The sequence below is a fragment of the Amblyomma mixtum genome, chromosome 4 (assembly GCF_055824585.1).
Source record: "Amblyomma mixtum isolate Tamu chromosome 4, ASM5582458v1, whole genome shotgun sequence".
In the NCBI taxonomy this organism is placed as follows: domain Eukaryota; kingdom Metazoa; phylum Arthropoda; class Arachnida; order Ixodida; family Ixodidae; genus Amblyomma; species Amblyomma mixtum.
Window position 1 is genome coordinate 76,327,283 of NC_143015.1, and position 27,796 is coordinate 76,355,078.

Genomic DNA, 27,796 nt, shown 5'->3' on the forward strand with positions numbered 1-27,796 from the left:
CACTTTGGCTCTCTGAAGTGCTGCAAGGCGAAAGCCTTTCCTGGCGCACTGTTTGTCATTTATTTATTTATTTATATTCATATATTTCTCATTTATTTGTTTTTCATTTTTATTTTTGAAGTTTTTGTTGCTTTTATTTTTCATCTGTGTTGATTTTTATTTTTATTCTTTAGCCTTTTATTTTTCGTATTTTTTGTTTTTCCCGTGGGTGACCTCACTACTTTGAATCCGCGCACTCTGACGTCATAACCATTTTGACCAAAAGAAAAGCTTGACACCTCAGCTGACAAGCTTCTGCTGACAACCTTCTGTTGACAACCGTCTCAGGACAATATTTCGTCGACAACGATGAGGCATTAAAGGCTTTCGCATGAACACAAAATGAACAAGGATCAAGGGATGGCCTGAGTCTGCTTGCCAATGTTTCGACAAGATGACTTGTCTTCTGGGCAAGGTGTTCATCATTCGCAGGAGTTAATTAGGGCTTGCGCTCTGAAGAAGAGGTTGCGGTAAAGGAAAGGAGGGTGTGATGTGGAAAGGGTGGTGGGATGTGGAGCGCAAACTGCAAATCTGCTGTGCAGGCAGGGTAGCTGGGGGAGCTTGCATGCTAAAGACGATTAGACGAGTTGACTGCAACACTGCGACAATTAAATAAGCCAGCTCAGCTGAACGAAATCCGAGGCCTGAGGAGGGTCTAGACGTAGCGAACGTGACTTGAAAAACTGTGTCTTCAGGCATGGGAGGTGCGGTTGGTGGCATGATAGGCACAAGTTGGGTTTACGTAAAAAATAGCGCTAAGTTTAGTATGCCACCTATTGGAGCCCCTATATGGTGCTGCACAAAACCGAGGTGTACTGATTTTGTCAAAAGTTTAGGGCCGAGGGCAGTTTGCTTGCAAGGGGTTAGGGTAATTAGGGTTAGGGGGGTTAGGGCCCTTGTAATTTTCATGAGGATCGAAACCTTTGGAAGGGCTAGGGTCTTAGTTTCTCTCATCCTTGGGATCTCCGCGGATGCACAGCGAGCCACTCGCCGTAATTCCAGAAGCAAACTTTCGTAGGCTCTAATCTTTTTGACGAATAGTGCGCAACACTGTGAACTGACTTTGATGAATGAATTGCACATTTAAGGGCTCAGAGAAAACTTAAAGCTTGATTTTAGAAGAAATCAGGGGCAAAACACATTAAGTAGTACCTAATTCACACGAAAAGTAAATATAAAAATGGATTTATTTCGGGGTTTCTACCTCTTGTGTTGCTGGCGCGGTTCTTCTGACTTCATCATCATCATCGTCCTCATGATGACGAAGAACCCTTACAAGGAAATAAAGTGGTTTCTGCTTGGCGTCGACTTTTCTAGCGACCCGTTGACGGCCCCGCACTCCTCTATAATAATGCACGATTCGAAGATTTCTCGTAATTTTAACTGTTCCTTGTCAGCACATTTCTGCCAGCTCCATCTGAAGTTCCATTTCAGTGAAAAATGGATTGCCCTGCAGTGGAATCGCAATATGTACTCAAAGCTGACGCCGTCCGGAGGCGCCAGGCCGTCGCCTTAGTTCTGCTTCTTGGCCTATGACATGGCGTCCTGGAGGCTGAAGGGATATTATACACTTATGAAGAATACTTTAGTGATCGATGGCCAGACATCCAATATCTTGAGAGTCTAGAAGTCTGGCAGCAGAGGTCTCGGAATTAAAGGCGCTCCACTCCATTACTGGAGGTCAGATGTTCTCGATTGGTGGCTGGCCGTCCTTGGTGAAACTAGAAGGCTGAGCCGTGCCGGTTCTCAGAGGGTGCGATGATGAAGGTGTATATAATGACCAACGTACAACGCTAAGAAGGACGCACGCAATCTTGACGCATGTACAGTGGAGTCCTTGCTTAAGGCGAACATAGGGAAGCGTAATTGTACTGCCGGAAATAATCAAAGCGTCCCAAGAGTGGATTATCCTTATTAATGCGTGAGTGCAAGATGCGCGAGAACGGTGACGGTACCCTGCGTGTCATGTGGGTGCTCGGTAGTACGTGTGCATCGTATAAAAGGGCAACCATGCAGAACAAACCACTGCGCAGAAGGGTGTAGACACCGGTCCTCAACCGTCCTGACATACGAGGTCTCGCCCCTTTTGAGGCTGTGTTAGAGCTGGAGTGCGCGGCTTTGTCTTGGTCATTACGCTGGAAGCCGCTTTTGCGATAGTGGCTAGATAGAAAGGAATAAGCTACGAGTGGACATCACGCTTTGGTGATTCCAATGCTATCAAATGTAGGCGCTGTTTCCAAGGAGCTTCCAAAAATTCCGCTATGCGAGACCAAGTGTCCGTTTTTTGTGAGACTGTGTTTACTACAGCTATTATGAAGTTCGAATGCAATGTTTTGCTTCTCACGTGGCCACTTCTGGCACGTAACAATTTTGACGTTGTGCCAAATGTGTGATTTTTCTCCTTTTTTCTCCTTTGTTAAAGCCTGACGTTTCAAAACTTACTCGCTTCAGGAAAAACCCCAGGGTGTGTGCACGGATTAATATATCTTTTATGTGCTTGAGAAGCTGTCGTCTTTTTCCTCCAGCACAAGAATAGCAAAACCATTAAACGCTCAGGCGAATGGAAAAAAAATTCTTAAATTTTTGACTAAGAATTTCTCTCCAAACATTCCTATAAACACAAAATGAGTAACAACACAACACACAATCGGAAGATCAATACATGCTGCTATTTCCAACCACGTAAAGATCCCTATGATGCCAGCCAATGCCCTTCATTCAGCAGTGCATCGCCGCGATGGATCAGTGGTTATGGCGCTCGGTCGCTGACCCGCAAGACGCGGGTTCGATCCTGGGCGCGACGGTCGAATCTCGATGGAGGCGAAATTCTACAGGCCTGCGTACTGTGCGATGTCAGTGCACGTGCGTTAAAAAATCTCACGTGGTCGAAATTTTCGGAGCCCTTCAATACGGCCTCCACCATAGACTGGGTCGCTTTGTGACGCTAAATCCCCATAAAACGCAAACCAAACAATTTAACAGTGCAGCGGATAGCGGTGAAAACGGCGAGTGGCCGCCAGGAGCTCTGGTGGAACCGTTAGCCTTTCGAACTCTGCATGCTTGTTTCGCTTCAAAGAAGTCATTTGCACATGGCTGATCGTATCCATTCGCGGATGCTACGGCGGCGCAGCTCAGGAGTTACCTTAATGAGCGCAACTTGATTAGCACCCTGATGTTTTATATATAAAAGTAAACAATTGTGTCTTTAGAGTGGATGCCTTCTGTACTTACCTGAGTGCCAGTAGGAAAGACCAAATAGCGTGATTATGAAGCACAGCTCCTCTGGATGCTCAAGGGTTTTAGTAAGCTGTACTCTGAGACGAGGAGAAGCCATGCTTTCAAAATGAAGACTATTGTTAAGAAGAGCTGCCGTTATTAACGCAGAGCGTGCCGCACAATGCGACCACACAGAAAATGTGTCAGATAAATTGAGCTATTACTCTCTAAGAACTGCTTTATTACTTCTTTGTCACCGTTGCTTTCACATTTCATAATAAACTGCCGCTGTTTCCTTTAGAAGTAAGCTTTTGGCATTTCGTCGCTCGCATAGCGATGTGTTATTCATTTACTGATTTGTTTTTATAGCTGTAGCGCAGCTTGCTGTGTCTGCAGCGCTGTGTTCTTTGCAAGCATGGATAAAAATCAGCATTCGATTTGAAGGTCTTTGATTGAAACTGTCTATGCACATGTTGGCGGCGAAATCTCTTATATATTTCCGAAGGTCTTCCCGTTCGTCGTCATTTAGTAGCGAGTAGACTGGGTTGAAGGAAAGAAGCGATTCTGAAAGAAGAGGACACGAACAACAAGGTGAATTCTTCGCTCTCAGAATCTGATCCGAACGGATCTCAGAGAACTGTTTCCTGCAAGAGAGAATGAAACAAGCAGGAAATAATCCAACACTTAAAGCCATTTACGAAAAGAAGTCTTGGATTTCTGACCTTTGAGGAGTAAGAGCATACAGCACATTGCTGTTCGTTACTTCTATACTCTCTACAGAGTTCCGTGGAAGTTTAGCACAGCTGGGCTATTTTGAAGACCTGAAAGCTGTTCAAATACTTCGTAACCGACTTCACAGGCTCTAGCAATGTGAAGCATGAAAGAGGCTGCTGCTGAGAGATCTTTGGGCAACCTGTCATGACAAAGTTGCCGTTTTCGTAGTGGTCCCATATTTAATTGGGCTCTGCGGTATTGTCAGTTCTTCAGGACACTGCTAGCCAATTTTAGACCCGCAGACGACATTTTAGGGCAGACGGATTTTGTGCCGTGCGGGTGTGGACACAAGGCTGCTTTATTTCTGCCGGAGATAAGACTTTGATGCTTGACATTGCATTAGATCAGGGGTTCTCAAACTGGGTTCCGCGGAACACAGGGGTTCCGCGGGCTGTCTTCTTGTGTTCCGCGAGAACCCTCACTGGCCCTGACCCGGCAGTTGATATGAGACTGGCTCTGAGTGCTGCTGAGCCACGCTTTGACTTGCTCTCAAAAGGGAAGCAGTACCACCCATCATATAAGTATTTGTATTAATCGGTGCAATAAACATTTAACTTTTGCAACTCTCTCTTTGCAAAAATGCACTCGACAACATTGCTGGTAAGTGAAAGCAGGGTGGGGGGGGGGGGGGGTTCCCTGGAACTTATTGAAGGCTTTTGGGGTTCCTCCAAGCAAAAAAGTTTGAGAACCCCTGCATTAGATAGTCTTGCTGAGTAGCGCACACTTTGGGGCCAGTTGGTCAATGATCATTGCAAGGAAAATTTTTGCGCGAAACAGACAATACATAGAAAAGAAATACACTTGCTATTCTCTGTGTATCTCTCCCAAGTCTCGTCTGTTCTGTTTTACGTAGATATTGTTTTTCCGATTCCACTCTGCCTGAAACAGCTGGAACGCTACTTTCAGGATTTGTTTTGCGAAACATTGAGTCTGCGGTCTGTATTGACACAAAAGTCCCCACACTTTGCTTCTTGCAAGGGACACCCCTTCTTAAGGTGATGATGAGCAGAAAAAAGCCATTTTTGAAGTTGAAGAAAATGCAAGTTTTGAAGGTGTTTGGACCACACCTGTCAGGAACATGCTGAGGATGGGGATTGGCATCCAGGTCCAGAAAATTCTATCAAACAAGGTCGCATCCACCAGCTCAGCGCTTTTCGTGACAGGAATTCAGATAGGGTAGCTGAGAGGACAAGCCGGCCCCAATGCTACTGTGCACGCTGGTGCTAGGTTTTCATGTTCATAAACTTTGCAGAGGTGACATGATTGAAGACGAGGTCACTTGCACGCTTTTTTGTTTATGTAGAAGCTTTCTCTTTGCGCGGTAGGTATTAACATATTTGCAGATATTTAAAGTTTGTTATTTCATTCACGTCCAGATGGTTCATAGCTGTTTTTTATTATTTGGAGCTTAGTAATTTTGTGTATGAATTCGAAGAATGAGTTGTGCACGTTTTTCAACAAAACATGAACGCTTGCTTCAGTTACCGAATGGCCTTGCTTTAAACCAGGATTCTGGTTCTTCCATCGGATGCTGTTGATTACAGTTAGTTGAACACCAGTCGTGCGTCGGCAACTGAAGATAGGGAACGGTGCCGTGGAAACACAGTTTCTTACACAAGCTATTAATACCCTGGACACTTTTACCGCTATCAAATGGAAATATCTCAGTATTCACCTTAGTAATAAACGGGTGAAAAGTTCCACATTCCGATTATTTGCTTTCTTAGCATCACTTTTGACAGGAAGCTGTGTGCATACTACGCGAAATACCGATTTTAAGTCCGGCATAAGCCTCAAATTTAATTCGTTAACATGCATCAATACTTTTACGCAATCGGTGTTTTGGCGGTTAGTTTTTATTGGAATATTATATGAAGAGCCAAAAAGTGAATCCCTAGAACTTTGCTGAGGAAATTATTCCTGTACCGGGAACATTCCGCGTTTAGAGCCGCAATAAACAGGACTATGGCTCTAGCGTTTAAAGGCGAAATGAAGTTTCCAAAACACAAGAGGCCTATGCACTAGAAGCCTACACGAAAATCACCGCGAGCACCTAGTACATTCAGTTTACTCAGCCTCAAAAATCACTCAACGAATTTCAATGATTCGTAAATGGGTTCTACGCTAAGAAATCATTGCGCACTGTCAATCGGAGTTTTTTTTGTAAGATTGTAAGATACATGTAAGATTGCTCTAACGAGTGCTGGTGTGAAATAGAGGGCGAAAAATTTCTCACCTGTCATTGTTTCTCTGCTCCAGTGAAGTTCGTAGGGCGGGATGAAAACTTCGCAAGATAACGGAGTGAGGTTTGTAGAACGGACAAGTTGTTTAGCGTATGTTCTCAGGGTTCCGACGTCACTTAAATATGCAGACTCCGGAAGGAGATTTTCTAGAATCTAAGCATTCGAAAAAAAGAAGGATGTTTCAAATTCTTCAAAAAGAAATTTCGCAACGAGCCACAAAAGACATCAAATATTAGGCGATACGACACTGTTTACAAGCACTATCTGTAAAAAAACAGCAGTCCGAAATGGGTTCACAAAAATAAAAGCTGAAATAATTTTACAATAGCTTCACTTTAAGACGTACTATTACTAGAAGAAGAAGCTGCACTGAAGTTCTTGTCACGTACTTAATAACTGGCACGGATAGGCATCAAAATGGCCATAGCTTGTTCAATAAATATTTGATAGTTTTGACGTTCTCCAGACTACCAAGTGTTGCTGCAAGACATCAACCAGTTTAGAAATATGACAGAGCTGTGACACATGAGAAAGGCTGATTATTCTTAAATGGTGGCGCCAAGCTGAAAACAGTGGTTAAAGCGACCAACAGGCAAAATGAGGCTGACATGTATCAATTTTCACGAGTCGGACAGTTTTTGGCAGTTGTTGGGTTTTGGCATCCCACCGCTGCCACCTCTGTTGGGACTGGGAGTCCGAGCCAGGAAACGGTCGAGGCGACGGTGAGTCAAGGAGACTTTTATGTACAGTATGTACAAGGGCTTTTACATGATACAAGGGCCAAGAGCACCACGGGCTAGCACAAAGAAGAAGAGCGGCCCCGGCGGCGAGCGTAGCCCCGGCGGCGAGCGTAGCTCCGGCGTGATGGCTCTTCTGCTGCCCGTCTGCTGCTCGGGTTCAGCGCGGCTCCGTTTTTATAGCCGCTGGTAACGGTTACGGTAGCCAGCCGTTCAAATCCTCCAATCACTGGCCACCGTTCAAATTAGACCAATGGTCGAGAGCCGGCGAGCGTCGGAGGAATTCGCACCGACGGAGAGGAGGACAGGAGGAAGGGTCCGTGTCGGCGCCGCGGCGGCGGGATGAGTCACGCTGCATGTCGCGACTTGTCCGAGAAAGTCTGGGCCTGCTTTGAGCGTCGGCGAGCGCGCAGCGCTTGTTTAGACAGGCCCGCCAGCGAAATGTGGGCGCCGGCACGACAGCACCACCGCCGCCAGACAATGCGCCACGAAGACGAGCTACTTCCGCGTGGCTCGGATGCGGGGCGCGCTCGTACGCCAGGCTCCTCCAAGTTCTCGTCCGGTGTTCAGCCGCAGGTAGCTCCAGGCTCCTTTCCATGAACAGGTCCCGCTCGTCAGGACAGGATCACTGCTCCGCAGCTTTGTCGCCCAGGTGACTGGATCAGCTTCGCTCGGTCCTTCGGAAGAGCTTGCTTCACAGCATCAGTCGTTGATCGTTCTGCAGGTTGCAAAGAACCGACCGACAACAGGCAACACTCAACACGAGCAAGTGCCTTCTGTCACCCGTCAATACACCAGACTTAAAGTCTCAAATCTCTGTTGGCTACATTTCTGTCCCCTTTTTGTTCCCTCTCCAACAAGAGACGCATGTGGGATACGAGAACTTGAAAGTAATTAACTCAAACAAAGTGTCAAACACATGAAACACTCGGAATGAAATGAATGCAAAATAAATTCGCTCTCTTGAGATCACTCGGCCAGAACACACAGCTGAGGCCACAAATGAGGACAAATTTTTCCCCGATCTACGAGCGAACTTAAAACAGCTGTTCGCGAAGAGACAAAATGTAGGTCACGAGGAGGCGAAGCCAGCCTTGCTTAGAACACACGGCTTAGTGCGCCTACGTTCGCGTTTTCCTCGCTTCTAACGGACGGTAAACGACACCCGCTACAGCAGAAACTAGTGACTCTGCCTCTTTCGCTGTGCTGCGCTTTTCTCTCTCTCTCTCTACTACCGGGGTAGCTAACGTCTCTGCCTCTTTCGCGGTAGACGCGCTTTTCTTTCTCTCTCTACTACCGCGGTAGCTAATGTCTCTGCCTCTTTCGCGGTATACGCGCTTTTCTTTCTCTCTGTACTTGTCTTTCCAGTATCTACGGGAGCTACAGTACGAGAGCGATTCGCTTTCATAGACTGGCAACTTGTCCCTTTCTTTGCGCTTCGCGCGCCAGTCGCGACGTCCCATAGCGAGTGCGCAACGCTTCCGATGGGACCGTTCTTTCTTTCTCTCTGTTCGTGGGGGCAAGTCAGACCTTGCACGAGTCTTGACTTTCTCGCGCATCCGTTTGCCTTTCCGCTCGGTGTGTAGTTCGCCTCTACACGGCCTTTTGATTTTACGCCTACCGAATAAAGTTATCCGGACACGCGGCTTTCCATCGCGATACCTAAGCTTGGTCGAGCGCTTAGGCAGTTCCTTGCCAATTTTCTTGCCCCTGTCACTGCGGCCTCGTACAATCTTTCGCTCTTTGAGCCGTACACGCGTTTTCCTTGCGCACGCGTGCCGCTTTCTGTGGGAGCACGGTTTCTCCCGTGACTGCAGTGGAAAGCGAGAGCCTGCATGAGAGCACGTGCCTTTGCGCGTCTTGCTCTCTCCGTGCTGGCGGCAAGATTCACGCTTGTCCTGCTCCTTAATTTTTCGCCTGCTGCGCAGCGCCCTCTTGAATATCGGTTTCCTCCCTCGATACTCTGTCCCGCGCGAATGCTTGTACGATTTCTTTTTGCAGTTTATTCGACTGCTCAGATCTATGTGCCTCGACACACTGATGCGCTTCGCTTTGCGCGATAGTAATGCCTCGCACATTTCTTTAGCTCTGGTTCTGACGCTAGTTTCAGGGCTGACAACATGACTGACTTTACTGAAGTCATTTTGCCGGCGACGCTGGCGCTTCCGATGGTGGAAACCCGTTCTCGCGCGTTTGCCCTTTCTCTCCTTTCGGCGGCGACCGTCTTTCTTATGCCTTCCTTTCATCTTTCGGCGGCACCACTCTTTCTTTTGCCTGCCTTTCATCGTCTTTCGGTGACAGCTCTCTCCCTTGAGCTTGCCTTTACTGTCCTTTCGGCGGCAGCACTGTTTGTCGGTCACCTTGTGGTGAGGGCTCACTTTTCGGAACTGGCTGTTACTTTCCTTCCGGTTGCAGCTTTCTTTCTTGTGCTTTCCTATCATTTTCTCCTGAGGAAGCACATGCTGCTTCCGTCGTCTAGGTTCCTGTTCTCTGACAATGTCACTATGATTCTCAGCCGGTTCACGTGCGCTACCTAGATCAGACCTGTCTTTGGCGCCTTCACTAAGTTCCTCAAAGCTGCGCTCTTCCTGCTCAGCGTCTCTGAGTGCGCATTCGTCCTCATCTTTCTCGGACGGGTTGACGTCTACCGCCGCTATGTTGTCTGGAACGTCCTGTTCTCCACTGTCGTCCAGCGCCTTAGCTTCTTCAGGCGCAGACGAACCAGTGTTTTCTCCTGACATTAGTGTTGACACGCAGCTCGCGTCGTGCTCCTGGCGCGTTTCAGCTGATAGCGGATGAGGGTCGGCTCTGCACTCAGTCGCGGTGTTCCCGCTACTGCAGCTGCTTTCTGGAAAGTCGCAAAGCTCAGAGCAGAGCGAAAGCACGGGACTCGTTTCGCATTCCTCGCCAGAGACACCAACGCACAACTCAGCGTCCGCAAACTCTACATGCGCCTGCTTCCGTTGATCGTAAGTGTCGGGTTTCTGCATCTCTGCCGAACGCGCTGCACAACGCGGTGTGCCGTCCTCATTTACTTCGCTTGCGTCGGCGCAGGCGTTTTCATTAATGTCCAGACGGACGTCCTCTCTGCCCTGTTCGGCAACTTCTCCTGCTTTCGACGCGCTATGAGATTCCCTTTCCGGTAACTCCGCCACAATTTCAATGGGCGAGACCTCTGTTAGTGCATCGTCCGATGCTGTGACTACCTTATCCGATGGTGTAGAGGTTTCCTCAGTTGGCGAATGCGGGGCAATTCCCAATGTTACAGCAGCAGTTACATCTGCCACGTACGGACTACCTTCCTCTGTGCCGCACTGGCAGCTCTGCTCTACAGCTACGCACTCTATCTCTGCGTCACGATCTTCCGACCCTTCAGCATTTTCGAGCCATTCTAAAATGTCGGCTTTAAACTGGTAGGGAAAATCGTTAAACGATGGGGTGCTATTCTCTCGCAGGTACCTTTGGCGAAGGTCCAGCGGTGACACGTTATATCTCGCCAGTAAGAAGCTTTTCAGCTCATCGTAGTCCGCCAAGCCGTCGTCCAACAGGCGCTTGACAACGTCATACGCTTCGCTGGAAAGCAGGGCTACCAACTTCTGTGCCCAACCATTCCGCTCAACGCGCTTTCCCTCGCAGACGCGCTCGAACTCCGCCAAATATTTCGCCATATCTTCGGCGATCACGAAGGGCCGCGGCCTGTCTCTCGGCTGCTGACCGTTAGTCTCATGCACAGCGGACAATATTTTATATCTCTCGAAATCGATCTCATGCGCTTCAAGCTCGAGGTCCATCAGTTTCTTAGCGCGAGCACGCCGTTTTATCTGAAGCTGCCTCTGTTTTTCTACCTCTTCGCGCTCAAGCTGCTTCTGTTTTTCTGCCTCTTCGGCCTCGCGCTCACGGCGTTCTTTGATCTCATCCCAGGCCTCATTGGCTTCCTCAGCCGTTACTTCCTTTGCCCTCATGATCTCAAGAATCGCATGCTTTCGTTTTGCGGGGCCTAAATCAATGCCCAACTCTTCACAAATTTCGATGAGTTCCTTCACTTTGAAGTTCTCCATCGCGCACAATAGCCTCTTGTAGTTTGCCCTTTTCTTAGAATTCCCTTGCCGTTCACTACTATAGCACTACTAGCATGACACGCGCAAGTAATTATTTCCAAAACGCCTCGTTTACACCCTCTGCACCAGCTTTCCTTTCCAAGCGCTCCGACTTGGCTCGAAACAGCAAAGCTCTCTCCAGTGCAACACACAGCTCTACTCTAAACTACAATCCCGTGTGCTAGATCAGTCTGGCGAATTGAGGGGAAAACATCAGGCACTCACCGCGCCGAGGTAGCTGACGCCGGTCGATCCCGCAGCTGCCATCCACTGTTGGGTTTTGGCATCCCACCGCTGCCACCTCTGTTGGGACTGGGAGTCCGAGCCAGGAAACGGTCGAGGCGACGGTGAGTCAAGGAGACTTTTATGTACAGTATGTACAAGGGCTTTTACATGATACAAGGGCCAAGAGCACCACGGGCTAGCACAAAGAAGAAGAGCGGCCCCGGCGGCGAGCGTAGCCCCGGCGGCGAGCGTAGCTCCGGCGTGATGGCTCTTCTGCTGCCCGTCTGCTGCTCGGGTTCAGCGCGGCTCCGTTTTTATAGCCGCTGGTAACGGTTACGGTAGCCAGCCGTTCAAATCCTCCAATCACTGGCCACCGTTCAAATTAGACCAATGGTCGAGAGCCGGCGAGCGTCGGAGGAATTCGCACCGACGGAGAGGAGGACAGGAGGAAGGGTCCGTGTCGGCGCCGCGGCGGCGGGATGAGTCACGCTGCATGTCGCGACTTGTCCGAGAAAGTCTGGGCCTGCTTTGAGCGTCGGCGAGCGCGCAGCGCTTGTTTAGACAGGCCCGCCAGCGAAATGTGGGCGCCGGCACGACACAGTGCAATCATCCTCACCATCATCATCTGTATTGTGTTACCAAGGTTTCACTAAACGTCATAGGATTCTTGTGAACGAAAAAGATGCACTGCCTCGTTCTTAGTGCTCTGGTATTATTTGCAAGGTACTTTGCGACAACTGCTACGCTGTCTAGACTGGGGAGATAGGAAATCTACCGCTGCGGCTAAAGGGCGCCGCGATCACGTCATCAAAAATCGGACGGCCTCAAATGCTGTTGATGGACACGCTGAAAAAGCAGGGCATTAAATCGCTTTCAATAAATGGCTACCTAAAGAAATATGATAAAGCGGCTGAACCTGCAATATTTGATAATATGGACGACGCCAAATACAGCGAACGGAACAAAGGGATTTTACCTTGCTTATGTAAAAACATATCGTTTATTAGTTAAAGCTTAATCAGTTGCATCCTTCTCACAATATAGGTGCGTAGTGACTGTTACTCTTTGTACGTGCGGAGTCTATACTATTCTGGGCGCGAATGTAAATTCCATTTTGACAGGCATGTCGCTCATCCGCTTGGAAAACTTTGATAAAACGGGGGTTCATTGTAACCGTAGAAGGGCATAATGAATTTCCCAGTAAAAATGTTATTTAGATTTTGTATACAAAAAAGGATGTACGTACCATTAGCAAGGGAATATAAAACATCTGTAAGCACTTTGGAAAATTGTAACTGGAATAATAATTTTGAAAACATACTCCTGACCGAACAAGAACAACGGTGGAAGAAAGCACAGAACACATGCCTTGTCAGAAATACAAAGGCTCGCTGACGGCGGCCTGCATCATAACGCGTACTTTACAGGGAAGCCTGTACGACACTTTTCGGTAAAGCGCATCGCTGTTTCCTTCGGCACCATTCCGTTCTTTCACCATGAAGTAGAATAACGTTTGGTTAAATTTACGCGATCGGATAAAAGCGCAATTCAAGGCGTCCGTTGTAATAAGTTCCTAAGCTCAATAGAAGACCACTGCCTTTTTGCACGCCTAAGACATCAGTTCAGCTGCCTTTGCTCAAAGTAAATTTTTTCGTCTCTCTTTTTACACACGAAATTAACAGCCCGTAAATCATTTGCTATCTCCATTGGGGTGTGCTACCTTTTAAAATATATCCTGAGACGCTTTAGACAATAATGCCATTTGAAAAGTTGTTAGACGAGCAGAGTGGCGAAACCGGAAGTTAAGACATCGTACCACGGAGCGCGCGATTTGCACTTCGCGTCGACTTCATATATTCTTGCTGTTGAAAACTCCAGCGTTTACCTATTCCCGAGAGGCACTGCCTTTCAATTCGGCCGGATCCACGGGTGGGCTAGGGCGCATGAGCTGTGGAGAATGTGTTGCATGTGGTCATGTGGTCTAAGCGGCTATAAACGGGGTTTCTCAGTGACTGGAAGGGGACGGTGGTTGAATTATTTTTCTTTTGTTGTAGGAAGAAATTGCAGCAGGGGTATAGCGGGTAGGCGTCACGTCATGTAGTTTAACCAGAGGCTTCATAAACGAAAGACACGTCTGCGAAGTTCACCCGTTTTATTTGTCTATGTGCCTGTACCTTAGTGATCACATAGAGGCATCTATGTTTGTGAGAAGGTACAAACCTTACCTGGCTGTACTTCGCCCAATGCGGCGATTTCATCATTGCAGCGAAAATATGGAAGAAATGCGAGCTCGTCTTAAAGAGCAAAATGCACTCTCCTCCGGGAGCCATCAGCTTTTCGATGTTGCGCATGGCACGCCTTTGGTCCCTCACCCAGTGGAGGGTTAAGAAAGAGTACACACGATGGAACTGGCCTTGCCTGTCCACGAACTCGTCCACGTCTTGTGAGATGTCGAGCGGAAGGTAGTTGATCTTTGGATGCGGATACTTCTCTGCGGCAAATCTGAGCATGGCTGCCGATTTGTCCACCGCCACGAGTCTACGGCAAGGTGGGCAGCGCGGTAATAAATACCTGCAAAACAGCAAAGAGAGAAATTCTGAGGAGGTTATCCCAATGGCTTTAAATAGTGCGGATCTTACCAGGTGTGGGCTGCGCAGGTGATAAGTATACCAATAATCACTGCTGGAACCTGCTTATTCGAGGTTCTAGATCGGTCGCACTACCTCGTGCTCTTAAACATAGCGCTAACAACACCAGCTCAAAAAACGTTGCGGCTAGCTTTGGGATTATACCAACTATCCCAAAGCAATGGCTGTAGCATAATTGGCGGCTCCGCCACCCTCCAAATCTTGTAGTGAAGGCCCCTTACTATCGCACGATGGTCAATAAAATTTCAGAGCGGATAATTTTATTTGGCTACCATTTGCTGCTTTAATCTGAGCCAATGACGCCACCAAGAGGGAAGGGAGAGCGTCAAGGGGAAACAGGCTTCGATGGGGGGCGTAGTCAGAGAATCGATCAAGGTGACGTGGTTTTGCGGTGAGTGAGATGAAAGGATCGTTTGACTTCTCACGTCCGATGTGAGCACTCCACTGGTTGTGTTCGCTTCGTGCCAAAAAAGAGGGCGCCATTGGTGTGCGCTGCAGTAAAGGACAAGTTCTACAAATTGTCCCCAATGCGTGCTTTCACCCAACAAGAATGGGAAGAACACTGTCGTTCACGCGCTGAGAAAGTGCCCCAATCACACGCAGCGCAGCGTAATGAACATAAAGCACAGCAATTGTTTGCAGTGGGCGCCCATTGACGGCAGGCCTCCCAAGAAAACGAACCGACAAAATGATGTCGTTAAGTACTTTCAAAGATATTTCATTGAGAAACCCTTCGGTGCGGCTTGCGACTTGTGCATACGTTTATGGTGCAAGTTGGACGTTTTGGTACCGCGAACGCCTGACAGGATCATGGCTGTGTTGGCGGAATTCTTTGACGGAGGTGCTGCGCGTTCGTTAAAGGGATTAACACACGAGAATAATGATTAATGGGCAGTGTTGCTTTTTTCCGAAATCAAGTTGCCCGGTTCGTTAGGCATTCATTCAAGCTTGAACTAGGTCCTAACAATTCTCACCATCCTCAGCCTGACTACGCCCATTGGAAGGCAAAGGCCTCTGCCATGTCTACTATACATACCCTTGCGTGAAACCTCCGGGACCGCATCCGACGTCAATGAATTGTTGCTGCTCGTTTTCAGCAGGCCCGAACGCATTGTGAAACGTGTCCAGGAGTTCAGCCACTGCTTTTGCGTGGCGATGGGCGTTTCGGTCGTATACGTCAGGTTGCTCGAGCATCTCCGGCACAACGGTCTGGGCAGGCACGGTCTCCACCTCTGAGAGCGCCATTCTGCAAAATGAACAGTTTCGTGTGCATGGTTAAAATCGCGCGGGAGCAGGACGCTTCGCATACATACACAAGGTCTGTCAAAAGATGCACATCCTCTGGCTTGCACGAGAAATTTGTTGTAGATGAAAACAGTGCCAAGATTCCGAAAAACATGTCCTGATGCATGTGACAGGAAGAGCGCTTTCTGGGATCTCTTGCGCATACCGTTTTGTAGCGCAGTTGTCGCCATTAATGGTTCCCGTGACACTAGCAGTGCCAGGTGTGACGGCCTTAGCGCTGTTAGAAATTGGACGCTCACCAAGAAGCCCTACTTTGCACAATCGGGCAACAGATTCCTACTCGTAAGCCTCAGGAGAGGTCCCATAACTTTCGCCTTCATTTGCTGATTTGGAAGTATAGCAATACGGCTACTCTAGATTTAGCATAAAATGTATTGAATGCCTGCGGGACCCGAAAGCCCGCGGCGCATTATGTTTATTCTATATTCGACGCACAGGGTCAATCACACTAAGAGGGAACACGGCTCCACGTGGTGGCCCACACGTGGGGCACTACTGCGACCAAGCCGGCGTCAAACCAATGCAAAGGGGCAGATGACACTAAGCACCACGTCGAGGTCCTTCTTCTCATGCGCCACTCTGTATTGATTCATGAACGGGTTAGAAGCAATGGCACTCCGCAGGTGCGTGGCCACGTGGAGCCGCGTTCCTTCTAAGTGTGATTGACCCTGTACGTAGTCTAGTATCGTTGAAGACGACGAAACATCTCATATTTTTCGCGTTTTCGTTTTGAAACAGATTTGAAACGACAGATCTGGCGCTCCTTGTGCAACTGTGACTTGTTCCACAGTTAGCTGTTCTGCCAGCAGCTGACAAATGCGAAGCCATTCAGTTGGTCTGAGCCTGTAGCGTCAGCCGACAATGGAGCTACTTGTGGCCTTTTGCGTCGGATTGATGAGTCATCAGTTTCCACCGAGTAAGGTCTGGGCTCGTCGCTCAGCTACACCAGATGTCGCGATGTCGGTAACCGAAATACCTATGTTTCCTTCTAAGTCAGGTAACACCGGATCAGCGTTATGTAGTGCATCATAGTTTTGATTCTGCCCCCCTAGATTGCTTTCATCAAAGGCTAGTATTTTCTGGTTTCCTGAATTCTTGACGAAGTGTTTCCAGGTACCGGATGTGCAGTGCTCAGTCTTCGTTCCATCAACAGCTTTACTCGAGGGTCCCTGTTCTTGAGCGGACCGGTGCGGTAAGCCAGTAGTTGTTTGCCGGGGGTTCTCGCTTTCTTTCAAAGTTTGAGAATCTTTACTCCGACTTCCGTGAGGTCATTGCTTTGCAGGTACATCGGCTAGACGAACTGTGCATGAATTTGTGCTCCTGTGCAATGATCGCAATGCAAAACCATTTCTCTTTGAAAATTGTGGCCTGTGGCCGCCTGCACCAGCAGCCTATAAGTGTCGGAGCCTATAGTTCAGAAGAACTAGCAGCGGTGGCCGCAAGTGGACCTAGTTGTGCCTTGTATACCGGTATGCCGGTGCGCCGTATCGCGCGAAGACAGATTTGCAGTGGGTGACAGCAGCTGCTCTGATTAAAGTGCCTGGGTGAGCTATCTCAGGGTACCTCGTGTAATAGTCGGCTACGACCTCTCGCCACCACCGCCAGATTAAGGAAGTCTAGTGCGACTCGTGCCATGACCTTTACAGAAGATCCGTTGGCAGAAGAAGCATCTTCTTGGCTATCTTGGTTCTCAGACAAGCATGACAGGTATTTATGCGATAGTCGGTACAGATGGTTGGCCACCATATCTCGCTCTTCGTCAGCACTTCCCAGTGCTCAATTGTGCCACATGAAGCAAGCGTAGCATAGCCGGACGCAGTCTTGCAGGCACAACCAATTCCAGGCCGCACATCAAAACTCAGTTTGCGTCTGCGGTGCGGTCCTTGTGCTACCAGTACTGGCGAACGTCTGGAGCTGCATGTAAAATTTCTTTGGTGTTTTTCTCTTTTCTAGCTGCTCCAACGACGAAGTAGAGAGAGATAGTGCCGAAACGATTTAGGAGAAGTAGCCGTCTATCTGACATGCAAGTCGGTGCGCTCTTATTCAATTCAGAAGCGACCACGAGAGGCCATTTTCGACTATCCGCTCCTTGGGTAGCAAATAATGAGAGGAGGCTTGTGATCTGTCTCTAGCAGAGAGGTCCTGCCTAGTAGGTAGATAGTCACGATCATGAAACCTCTGGCATGCCCTGACTAGAGCGAGATACTTCTTTTCCAACTGGTCATTGCTTCTATTGGTGTTTGTTAGTACCCTCAAAGCTTAGGCGATGGCTAGAAGTGTCTGCCATCTTGCTTTTCGCCGTTGCACTGGTTCGATTCCTTACGATGAGGAGTCAGCCATTAGATGAGTTTCCCTGTTTGCTGATTAGAAGGTTAAGAGAGGTTCGATGAGAGGGTTCTCTTCCAGTCACAGACAGGCTGCCTTGCGGTGCTCCCCAGAGGGAGTCCTGCTTGGTCGACAGCATGCAGAAGAGTGGGCGTAGGAGCTCTTCCCTTGGGGCGAACGAAGTAACCCAGATACTTATCCACGCCCATTAGGCGCCGAAATGCTACGTTTGAAGTTGCCCAGGGAATTTGCTTCATGGCGTCACACTTGCGGCCGTTTTGTAGTAAACTCTAATATACCTCCAAGCAGAAACTAATTTGAAACGAAATGTTTCGGAGCCGGCTCCTTCTTCACGGGTGAGTGGGGCAGCAGCTAGCGCCACCCCTGAAGACGGAGTGACGACGGCTCCGACACGTTGGGTTTCAAATCAGTTTTTCGCTGGAGATGTGTTAGAGTTATAAGTCTTCAAACCCAACCAGACAGGGAAATCTGTCAAAATGTTTTGTTTTCTCCTTGCTGTCGTGAGATTAGGCTCGGCGAACTTCAAGTATATGTCCCATGATTAATATCTTGGAGGCTAGGAGTTGCCACTTGTCTGTTCAGTGTGACCTAAGTTTTCCTACCACATTCGAGGGTGTTGCTCGCAGCCGCCTGTCATGCAGTCGCCAGTTAGATGCCCAGAAAGACTGGTATCTTAGCGGGGCCCAAAGGCCCGTGGCACACCATATTTAGTTTCTTCAAAAAGGAGAATAAGAAAACCATTGCTAGATGCCTGCAACTTGTACAGAACGTTGCCAGTTAGGCCACGGTAACCTTTGCACTAGCCGGTTGGATGGTTCGGCAAACAACGCTGCTGGTGCACCTAAACGTGTGAGCCTCGCCAAAACGCAGGCACTGCCGCGGAAAAGTAAACGGACACCTTAGTCTCGCGCTTTCTAGCATGTAAGGATGGATACGCCCTCTAAAGGAATTTTCTTAGAACATATTGGCCTCATCACCTCATCAAGCCTGTCACTGCAGCCTTGCCCATAGGGGTGGATTGCAGCTTAGAAAGGATGTAATGTGCTGCCACCTGCTTAAAAAATCTATCTTATTGCATGTACACAACTTCCTTCAAACCCTCCGCGGTGGCTGAGTGGTTATGGTGCTCGGCTGCTGGCCCGAAAGACGCCGGTTCGATCCCGGCCACAACGGTCGAATTTCGATAGAGGCGAAACTCTAGAGGCCCGTGAACTGTGCAATGTCAATGCACGTTAAAGGACCCCAGGTGTTCGAAATTTCCGGAGTCCTCCACTACGGCGTCCCTCACAGCCTAAGTTGTTTTATGTCATTAAACCCCAATAAACCAAACAAGTTCCTTCAACACCTAGCTATTAAAACCCTCTTAGGTATGACCTAGCTTGAAATTTCACAATGATTCCGTTAGTGGGGACTTATTGTGCTGCATTAGCACTATCCCACCTCACGTTTGATACCAAAAACCAGCGCCACACACGAGGCACTGTGTCCGCTCTAGCCACAGATGGCAACCAGCACTCATTTTCAAAAACGCGGAAGCGTTTTTCACGCGGAAGCGTGGGTAGCACACTCCGTGCGAAATACGAGGTCGGGGTCTATAAAAAGCTGTTTTTATGGCTTCAGTTGCTTTTGTGACACACCAGACAGCATATACGACTGTTTTTGTTGAATGCCAGTGATTACGTTTTGCGATTTTCAGTAACGAACAGGCACAAAATTTTTATAATCGTCCCATTTCGTTGCTACCGGGTAGAGAAAAAAAAGAATTATTGATTACAAGTTTCTAGGTTGTTTGCGAAAGAATAACACATGAAGGCTTTGAGAAACAACCATCATATATTTAGAAGCCAAGGACAGCTCATGCACTTAGAGAGGCGCGACGGTACAAGTGAAGCAATACGATATGAAAAAGAAAATCAATAAAGCCTGATGTGCATCACAAAAATACAAAAGTAAGGAGTTCTGGAGTATTATTGCGCTGTTTTTTAACATCGAGACTATATTAGAACCCGACACACTGCAAAGATTCTGCGGTGGCTCAGCGGTTCTATTGATGTAGGCGAAATGCTAGACGCCTGTGTACTGTGCGATGACAGTACACGTTAAACAATCCCAGGTGGCAGAAAATATCCAGAGCGCTCCACTGCGACGTGTCTTATTGCGTGAGTAACTGTGGGATGATATAGACTTCAGAAACGGAAACAAACGCACAAAAGTTGTTGGTGCTATTATTTTTACAAACTTCAATTTTATTTGCTGGCCATGCGCTTAATGTGCATGATAAGAATTTATGTTGTGAAGATTTCTGCCAAGTTGCAATTATTTACTAAGGCAGGACCTCGTCTGCAGCGCTCGAGTACGTTTTCTGCTCCATCTTTATTCACAACTCTCGACCATGTGGCTAGCGTTGTTTTATTTATAATATTTTCTACTGCCTACTTTCGAATACACATACTGTGTAGTCGCTGAAGGTAGGAGGAATTGGAAGGTGAAATGGCAGTTTGTATGACTTTCTATAAAGGTCATCAGTTTTCGCATTTCGCTGCGCATTCTCACTAAACGCTACTTTGTCTAAAAACAGAACGAAGACACAAAACGCGCAACGCTTCCAATAGCCTATAAAGAAGTACGTGATGTGCTTACGTTCGCCTGTGTCAGTTGTAGCGGCTCAAGTGTACAAGTGGGGATCACAAGTGTTCGGAGGAACAAATCCAATTGCTAGCCTACGTGACAGGAAGCGAAAGCTGTGCTGTGGATTCCACGGGTGAGAAAAACAAAGCAGACACGTGACAGCAAAGGTCGTCAGCTGCTCTGCAGATACATCGAGGCCTGCTGTGAGATACTTGTAGCACGCACAGGTGAACGGAAGCTGAAGTTAGTAATTCTAACACAATTTCATTAGATTTTTATTTTCATCCATATTCTGTGTTCTGCATGGCACCACTGCCAGCACCCAGTAATCTCTCGCATGGTTGTATGTATTTTTTTGCTCAAACTCGTGCCATGGTACTTATACAATGGCACAAGTATCGTTCCAAATTAAATGAAAAAAAAGCGCTCCAATCAATTAAATTTATTGCGACTCATGTTCCGTGCGCTGCAGTACAATGTTCTCTCCATTCAATCACCAGCTCGCTTTTCATTATGCGAGCTGCTGCCGCTATATTTTCTCTAATATCGTAAACTCACCTCATCACCTCATTCCCTGCCATCCTTCGGCACATGGTTCTTCTCCTAGGATCCGAACTGCTACCGAAAAAAAAACTGTCTCTAATCTGCTATTCAAACAACGTCCCTGAACCACAGTCATTCCTTCATTATTGTACTTGCATAGGACTAAGGTTTGCACTACAAATGCACAATTAAAACCCGAGCGTAAACAACACATCCAAATTTTAAACTGTAATACAACCATGGGAACATACTATTAGGACCGCGAACATAAACGATCGGTGTGGCAAACGCTAGAGAAAAGTCTCTACAATCACATGGTCATAATAATTACTGCACAGGGACAACCTAGCATAGTAAGCTGGCGAGCTGTAGGGCAATAACTGCTCGAAAGCAAATTTCCAAGGTTTGCAGGCAACAAAGTTCTTATGACGCATTTCACGCATATCTTACCTTTTTTCATTCTGAAATGCACCTGAGCGTCACCCGAACATTTTTTATATTTGTTTTTTTTCTTTTTCAGCTAATTAAAAATGTTTAATGGGACATAATTTTCCTCTACAAAAGGCCAGTATAGGCACTGGGTGTGGCGTCAGAGTTTTTCTGCTCACCGGCCATGGTATCAGCGAGCACAAAATGCAGGCCACAACAGATACTGCGCCACGGATCGAACGAGTCAGCTGTTTCTAACCGCCTCAGTGGTGTGGAGGCAGCACAGCTGGGAAGCACGGATGGAATCTCCCCGCCTGACAGCCCATGGGGTCACCGTTCCCTCACTGCGCTTGCGACGATTGTGGAAGCTGGGTATTTTCTGCAGGTGTTCTTTAGCACGTTTACGTATGATTCCTCCATGTCCTCCTCGTAGAATGCCTGAATGAACGATGGAGTTTCGAAAAAATATAATGCCCTCTTATGGTCCACCAGTGGTATGCAACGGAGCTTTTTATGCTTTGGTATTCTCTATACAACCTAATAAATTGCCCCGTGTTTTCTCTTGCATATTGTATGGCACGTATTAGTACGTACAATGAGACGGCTCCGTGATGTACGTACATATGAACAGGTTTCGTCTCTGCAATTCGAACGTGCAGTGAGAAATGGCATGAAGAAATCAGTCGCAGTGTGCTGTTGGTCTCCTATTTGCACTCAACAGAAACAGTGACGCCAAAGAATACCGTGACCCCTGCAAGCAGTGCGAATAGAGGGTTAATTGGAAAGATAAGGGAGAGATAAGGGCCTGCTGCCTTTGTACTACAGTAAGCATAGCCAGGCTGATGAAGATGATACGCAAAGAAACAGGCCTGCAATAACAACGTGTTCATCAAAGCAATAATTAAAATGGTTGTTGTTTCTGCAAAACTTAACAAGGAGAGCCCTAAGTTTTAACTACTGTGAGCTAAAACTGAGGTCGAAAAAAAATTTAATTCTGTTCACAGTTTTCGTTCGGAGGTTACATTGTTTTGCAAACAACCAGAGGCGAAGAAATGATTCAAACTAAAATTAAGCTGTCACATTTTTGCGCGCTAAGCCCTTAACAGGTGCACCTGACAAAATTGTTTTCAATGCGAAGATACGAAGGGTTTGAATATAACATGTGGGTGCCTTGGCCGACTGTTGTCAGGAGTCGCGATAGCGTTGTGTAGCCGTGCATATGGCCACTGGTTTGATTCACGTCATAATAAACAGAAAAACTGCCTCTTGCTCTACTGTGTCAATGATCTTTAAATTATTCTAATTATTTCGTCAACGCTACCTATAGTAGCCTTCCACTAGTGCGTGTCTCACATTCCCTAGTGGGGCTTTATCAAGATACAATCAACCAAAAGTATTGAATTAAAAAAAAACACTTTTGGGGCTGTTTAAAAATGGCTTACAAAATGGTCCTTAGAGCACGCACTGACATATTTTCAAATGATCCCATTGTTTTGTAATTTGTACCGCTTTCCAATTCATGTGATACCTCGATCTTGAGCCTAAACCTGTAATAAAAAAACTCAGGGGCACTTTGACTGTCTAAAGTGCGTAGAGGCGAAAGCGTTTTCCGCACCACTTTGACTGCTTCTGTGGCTCTGGTCAACGTTGCTCTGGTGGCGTCACATGTAATTGAGTACTAATTACTAAGTGATGACAAATCACTAATTAATGGTTAATTACTGATCAATGCCTGAATAGTAATTAACTGCTAATTAATGACGCTTAAGCTTCCCCTTTAGGAGTGGAACGCGACAGCGTGTTGTAGCGCTTCCAGGGAGTCCACGGAAGGCCACCACCCGTTCGGCGCGATGCCTTGCCCTTTGAACGCAGCGGTTTTTGAGGAAAGGAAATGGCGCAGTAATTCTCTGTCATCTCGGTGCACACCTGAACCGCACCGTAGAGGAAGGGAGGAAGTGGGTGTGAAAGAAGAAAGACAAAGATGGCTCGTAATGAAGAAAATTAAAATTGTATTTAAGGAAACGAAATTACGCAGTAACTGTCTCACATATCTCGGTGGACACCCGTCAAAATTCAAGGGGGGGGGGTGCACTTTTTTGACCTAAAGTGCGGTCACTGATGTGTGGTTAAGATGTTAAGCTTCGCCTCTAAGAGTGGAACGCGACAGCGTCTTGCAACGCTGCCAGGGAGTCCAGAGAACGCCATCGTCCATTCGGTTCTACGCCTCGCTCGTCGGTAAATTGGTTTTTGAGGAAAGGAAATGTATCTGTCTCTCATATCTCGGTGGACAGCTAAACCTCGCCGGAAGGGAAGGGAGGAGGATGGCAGTGAGCGAAGACACCGTATTCACTAGACGCGCCTTTGTCTTTTCCAAACCATCGAGCCGGCTTGGCGGATCATTCTACTTCCAGACGCGATACGGACGGTCGCAGAATCATGGGCTCCCACGGAGCGGCGATAGCGGCCGTTGCCGGCCGCGGAAACAGGTTTGCCAGCGACGCTGATAAAGACTATGAGATCGTTCTGCCTACCCTGCCCACCGGACGTGTTGTTTTACGTCCCCAGGATTCCGGCCCATGCGCCTCGGAAAACCGGTCGCGCCATCTCGCGACAGCCGGCGGCGCGGCGGCGCGTAACTGAATGGCGATGAAAAATAAAAAATCAATATCTCGTCACGCATAACAGTTACAAGCGAGCTCTGACCCTGAGGGATTAAATACCTCATAAAGTTTCTTTTAATAAAGTTTCATCACTGTGGCTTAAATATTGCGTTTACCCTGCGCGATGAGATATGGTCGCATGATGCCTATGACGAGGTCGCGAAAAAAACCCCACTTGTCCTCACTTGATCACTCACCGCTGCCATGATTTACAATATATCGGACTGCTCTTGGAGCTTTAGGTAGCGAAATGTCCCATCTTTTAATAGATGTAAAGTATTTTACATTTGAAAGAGGCAGAATTTTTCCCTGGCTATTTTTCTATTCATCATGCATCCTCAGCATCGGCAAGAAACGTGTGGCGCCCTCTCTTGGTGCGTTTGGCTAGGCGCACGTCTACGCTTTTTTTGCTTGCTTTAAGGAGATAAAGTCACGCCTTGTGAATGCGCGCTTTTATTAAAAGTGTCCCCATCGGATGTAGGCACACAAACATGGGCCGCTACAAGAAAGTGCTCGCCATGTATGGGTATTATAGAGGATTATAAGCAAACTCCGGAGCTTTACAGACACATTTACTATTGCAAACGCGTATACAGTGGCTACTTGAGGATGAGTGATAGTGGAAATGCGTGCGCATTAACTATACAAAGCCACGAAACTTAGGTATTAGCGCATTAATCGCTACATCTTAAAGCTCAATAGCGTTCAGCTCTTCGAAAGTTTAGGCGATGCGGTCAAAATGCAGCAGGGATGCGTTGAAATCAGTGTACCTCTGTAGTCTCTTTATTGAATATAAAGCTATTTCTGTAAGGGTACAAGCCCAATCAAGCCGAATTCGTTTGGCTTCTTGCTGTACTCCTGTCATCTGTACATATATAGATGCCCATAAGCTTGTACGTTGCAAGTACTGCAGGATTCTATGCAAGAAACCTGGTGCTCCGTTTCATGCCTGTTTCACTAACTGATCGTGCGTATTAGGCAATTTGTCCAGTGTAACAATTCGTAGTGTGGTAATTCACCGCATTTCTTCTAGGTTGTTAAAGTGCCTCCAGTTATTAGATCATCCGCCGTCGCTAAGGGCTTTGCCATTGCCGTAAGCGCTGCTAATTTCCGCGTTCATGTCAAAAGTGTGTGCAAACTATGAAGCGATAACGAAGAGTTCATAGAACGGCATGTTGTGAGCTATTCTGACAAATCTGCCATTTGCTGTGCAGGAAGCTACGCCTTTTCCCAAAGCTGCAACCCAGAGGCAAATCCAATTAAAATTTTATGACTATAATTTGCATTTATTTGAGAAGTAAACGCCAGCCAAATAAGTTCTTGTAGGATAACACGACGTTTCAAAGCCGGCTCTGTTTCTGCTTTAAGGCGGCAGCTGGGCGCTCCATCCGGGCCACTTGCGCAATGCGCCGCTCGCGCTGTCCATTAGCGACAGGACGCTACGTGCACACGGCCTAGAATATGCAGTTAATTTACGCGCGTTGTAAATGTGTACAACAATGCTTAGGCACTAGCTTGCGAGCGGCGCGAACTTGATACTTTTTTGTATTTTGTCAATTGTGTACAAAGCTTCCCCGTCTTTTCTGCCGGTCGCTTTCCTCCGTACTTTTCCTCGCTATCCTCTCCCTGTGACTTCCGCCGGCTCTGAATTCCGTGAATTCCACCGGCTGCAGCTCTCGTGCTTCCTTTTTGTATTTTTTTGTCAGTGAACGATTACTACTACTTCTTGAAGGTGCGACTGCGGGCGCGTTGCGGAGCCTTTTTTAAGCCCACATAAGGTCGACCGCAGGGTCACGGAGCTTAAACCGTGGATGTAGGAAAAGGGAGTGGTTCCCAGAAAACATTCAACATTCTCCTCCGTCATGACTCAAGTAGAAGGCTTCTGCGCAGTTTGGTTCGGTTTCCACCACAATAGTGCCGTCAAAGTCACCCCTGTGGTGGCATGGCTGGGAAGTAGGGCCACTGCGCTTCTGTTCATTTGCTTGACATAAGCTTTGCTTCACTCTTACCGTCATATTGTTGGTGTCCCCAGCCTAAGCCTCGTTTATATGAACCGGACTGCGGTAGATCGAATCGGGGGGTCAAGTTGTGTAAGGTCAGCCCGACTCGACGATTGCGTGTTTACATGAACTAGATTTTAGCTAGTCGAGACCGGTTCAACTGCAGCGACACCAAGCGTCGAGCAGCGCAGCGGGTGAGGGCAGTGGCAGCCTCCAAGATTGCGGCACGACACCGCTGTCTCGCAGGCGCGATGGCGCAAGCGTAAAAACAGGATCGTAATTTATGCTCTCCACTCCCGCTAACCCGACTCTTCGTCTCTATCCGGTTTACGTGCTATCTTCCGTTGGGATTGAGCGAGTCAACCCCCCTGCAGCGGAGTTGACTGGACTGAGTTCCTCGACACCCGGAACCGACTGTGCGGTGTTTACATGAAACCAGTAACCGGTTTTCAACTGAATTCCTCAACTAAACCCCTTCAAGTTAACGCCGCTCTAGACACCATGCACTCGAGCAGGGTTTTTGCGTACCACGCCTTGCATCTTTTCTGTAGGACGACGGGTCTTCGGGACAGGGGAGGAGGCGCCTGATAATGATGACCGGCTGGTACCCAGTTTCCACCGCTTCCTTTCCGCGAATGCTGGCCAAGGTTTTGCTGACGCCTTTTACGTGCAGATTGCACACGCGTTTTTGCTCCTGGCGTGTACTTAGCCTACCCGTAGAATTGTTTTCGTTGCGTTTTTTCCCATAAGGATGTTTACTTTTGTTGACAAGTTTTAATGGTGCAAGGGCCGCCTTGCACCAAAGAGCGCCATGGAACAGTGTTTTCTTCTACATAAGGTTAGGTGAAAGACATTTTTCGAGTCAATTCACCTCAGAGAAACCACGAAAAAATTTGTATGCATTGGAAAGCGATAGGTGCCCGGGGGGCACTGGGACTCGAACAACCGAACCGCCCGCGAACCGCATGCTCAAAGCATTGCTGTCGCTGATTTTAAAATAAATAAGGAACAATTGGGCATCGCTTTCAACCTAAACTTGCTTGAATTTCACGCTACCCTACCGACACAACTCTTTGACAATATGTTCCTCTCAGAAAGGCTATGAGAACGCGACACAAGATTCGCAGAATTAAATGGATGACGAACACAGGGAGAAATGGGCGTTATTTTCAAGAGGTACGTGGGTGACCGGTTGCGGGGGTAAGGGGGGGGGGGAGAGAGCAAAGGGCAGTAGGGAGAGGGTGCTGTGTCCTGCTGTACCTTTGTGTGCGCCTTTCTCTTTTTCCCCTTTTACTTTTCCTCGAGCCGTGGACCGCAGGCCGAGCTTTCTTCTAAAGTGCGCTGTTTTTTTTACTTCCGACGCTGAAGAACGACAAAGCTGGCGCGTCTGCCAAACCGGTCCTGAAAGGTCTCATGCATGAACGCATCCTTGCCGGCTCACGTAAAAAAAAACAAAAAAACCTTACAGCTGCTAATGTGCCACTCCTGACTGAAGCGGTCAAACATTTCCCAAAAATCCCATCAGAGTTTTTGGAGAGATTCAGTTGCATTCTCTGACGTCCTGGTTACCCAGGACTGCCACCAGCTTTGTGAAGAGAGCAGTGCAAGGCACAAAGAATGGCACAAAAACAAATTTTGGTCCATTTTTCGTGGCTACGGCAAATGCGAATTAGGTGTGTTAGCACTGCGGTTTCGATATTCGAATCCACTGATCACGGCTGCAAGTTGATGCAGAAGATACCCAAAGCACAGCGCGAGAGACGGGTAGTTTAGGACACGGGATGTTCGGCTCCGGTGATGTAAGAGCGAGTGTTGTGCTGCTGAGGTCTGTCATGTCGATCTGCTACTGTTTTCCATATGGTTTGAACATGGTTCATGTACATAGAACAAAAGGCAGTGATGTAGT

At 47.7% G+C, this 27,796-nt stretch overlaps 1 protein-coding gene across 1 annotated transcript; it reads right to left on the bottom strand.

The window, feature by feature from the left end:
• Positions 1-3,604: 3,604 nt before the first annotated feature.
• LOC149347100 (4-vinylphenol methyltransferase 2-like) lies at positions 3,605-15,224 on the bottom strand. Its single transcript, XM_089541490.1, has 4 exons — positions 15,016-15,224; positions 13,557-13,902; positions 6,266-6,425; positions 3,605-3,819 (listed from the first exon to the last, which is right to left on the bottom strand). Exons 1-4 carry the CDS (start codon positions 15,222-15,224, stop codon positions 3,605-3,607), a joined length of 930 nt encoding a protein of 309 aa, XP_089397616.1.
• Between the last annotated feature and the right edge of the window lie 12,572 nt (positions 15,225-27,796).

Coding starts and splice junctions, on each gene's coding strand:
- LOC149347100 (XM_089541490.1), bottom strand. CDS start 15,224: ATGGCGCTCTCAGAGGTGGAGACCGTGCCTGCCCAGACCGTTGTGCCG. Junction 6,426..13,556: donor ATTGGGCGAAGTACAGCCAG/GTAAGGTTTGTA, acceptor TCGAATGCTTAG/ATTCTAGAAAATCTCCTTCC. Junction 3,820..6,265: donor GAGCAGAGAAACAATGACAG/GTGAGAAATTTT, acceptor CTCTTCTTTCAG/AATCGCTTCTTTCCTTCAAC.